At 47.2% G+C, this 2,288-nt stretch overlaps 1 protein-coding gene across 1 annotated transcript; it reads left to right on the plus strand.

The window, feature by feature from the left end:
• The first annotated feature begins 642 nt into the window (after positions 1-642).
• On the plus strand, positions 643-1,626 carry LOC126523336 (arylamine N-acetyltransferase-like). The gene has a single exon (XM_050171977.2). The coding sequence runs from the start codon at positions 643-645 to the stop codon at positions 1,624-1,626; it is 984 nt and encodes a 327-aa protein (XP_050027934.2).
• The last annotated feature ends 662 nt before the right edge of the window (positions 1,627-2,288 follow it).

Below are 2,288 nucleotides of genomic sequence, written 5' to 3' on the forward strand. Positions count from 1 at the left end.
TGTCGCTTAGTCTATGTTTGCTTCTGCTTTTTTTTTGTTATCCTGTTTCAAATTTACTGTCATTTTCGTAGTGTAGCCTATAGTCGTATATTGTGTTGCTTGTTTTGCGAGGTTGTCCAGTGTAACCGGCGAAAAAAAGAGAAAGAGGAAGTCAGCGATACAGGGCCCGATCGTACACTATACGCGCGGTGCTGCAGCATATTGACGCAAACATTTTAGATAAAAGGAGGACTGCAGCCTGCGCATAAGGAAGTTCTGCTAGCATCCGATTCACATTTCCTGTGTGCAGGGAGAGTCATGGAAAGTTCGTTGTTCGGAAAGAGATGTTTGGGGCCCGCGGTACAACTTCAGCGCAACAATTGAAGCAGGTTCGCTTGAGAGAGAGACATAAATTTATTGGTTAAAAATGAGAAAATTTCGCCTGCATGTATGCAGGTATTTACGTACTACTCTGTCTATAAATAGGGGGCAGCGGCAGAAATGCTCTAGGATGAGCCGAGGGGAACGAAAAACAAAGCCGAACATATTATTATTAGTCACGGTATATATAGATGAGACAAACGTGATGTTGCTCGTACAGACGTGCGGACAGGAAGTCCCGAGTTTGCGCTAGTTCGACAGAGTAAACTCCGAATAAGAGACATGACAAGTCCAGTGCTCTTTTCACCACCACGAAACCTCGACTGCGGCTCCCAAAATGGGGAGTCATTCGAGCATCCAGACCCTGAGCTCTTCGCCGCAACGGCAAAGCGAAAGATAGACTTTGGTGGCTACCGCATGGGACCACTTAACCCGAAGGAACTGCTGCTTTGCCTTGATGTCCTGAAGCTAGAGCCCAGTGCCCTGAGAGTAAAGGACCTGGACACCTTGAACACTCTTATCAAGGCCCACGTTGAAAGGATCCCTTTCCAAAATATAGACGTGTTCCTCGGCCATCAGCCACCGCTTGATGACGACTCCGTGTTCCGCAAGGTGATCGACCAACGTCGCGGTGGCTGCTGCCTGGAGCTCAATAACATCTTCGCCAGGCTTCTGCTGACACTGGGCTTCAAGTTCCACATTCGGGCTGCCCGGGTCCGCTGGAGTCGTCCAATGGACTCGTCACTCACTCCCCTAACACACATGCTCTTATGCGTCGACCTAGACGAGGAAGGCGAGTACTTCGCTGACATGGGCTTCGGCGGTGGGCCCAATCCGTTCAAGGCACTTCCTGTAGAAGGCGAGGCTGAGCCTTACCGTGCGCGCAGACTCGATGAAGAAGGTAACATCGAGGTGGCCATCAAGTGGACGGGACGCGATGGCGCATCGCCGACTTGGCGTCCACTGTTTGACGTGTTTGCTCCACCGCAAAATTGGATCGACATCGTCCCAATGTACTGGTACATCAAGCTGCACCCGCGATCGCTTCTCCGTCACACGCTCATGGTGGGGCGCTTCGATGAAGATTCGTGGCTGATGCTAGTGAACGGTCGCTTCTGTCGCCGCTCGACCATCGGGCAAGTGGAGCACCGTCACATCAAGGACGTGGAAGAAGTTCTTCGCCTCTTCGACACCGAGTTTGCTATAAAGCTGAATCCCGACATCGACCTCGATTTCCTCAGGTCAAGGATTAAGAGCGTTATATAGAAATTCAACAGGAGATGAATTGGTGATAGAATGTTTTATTTTATCTCCAGCGTGTTTTGCGCAACATTGAGCAAATAACTGTCGTGAAACGTACATTTAAAATGGCCTAGTGTTGAATAAATATACTGCATGCGGTGCTGACTTGGGCAAGTTGGTTGAACGTCAATACGTTGTCGTCTTTCCTTAGTCCTGCTTGTATCTTGTAGACGCTCAACATAGGAGAAACTTGAATGACCATGCACTCAAGATAAATACTGCGTGCACTGCCGTTCAAATATTACTGATGGGTGTTTATTTGCTTACTTATTTAATTATTTATTTATCTTTATTGTTTATTTATACAAGGTGCCCTCAGTGCCATGTTGGCGTTACAGAGTGGTATATTTTTCGGAAATTGTTGGAGATGCAAGTCTTAAACAAATATTTATCGAGCTTGCTGGTGATGGAGGCGGAGAGGTGACTTCATTCCGATGACGTCTTGGCACAAAGCAATGAAAGTAGAAGTTGGTGCGGCTGCTTGGCACTTGAGCTTTAAAGCAATGGTCTACACATTATGACAGGAAGGATGGCGCATCAAAAATACCGTTCTTAAGATAATGATTATAGAAAAGGTCCTATAAAAAAAGACAGAGATGGGTAATTTTTCTGCGAGAAAAATTATC

Source organism: Dermacentor andersoni, chromosome 6, assembly GCF_023375885.2.
Source record: "Dermacentor andersoni chromosome 6, qqDerAnde1_hic_scaffold, whole genome shotgun sequence".
Lineage (NCBI taxonomy): Eukaryota > Metazoa > Arthropoda > Arachnida > Ixodida > Ixodidae > Dermacentor > Dermacentor andersoni.

What these genes read in the sequence shown, in the direction of transcription:
- LOC126523336 (XM_050171977.2), top strand. Translation starts at nt 643, where the DNA reads ATGACAAGTCCAGTGCTCTTTTCACCACCACGAAACCTCGACTGCGGC.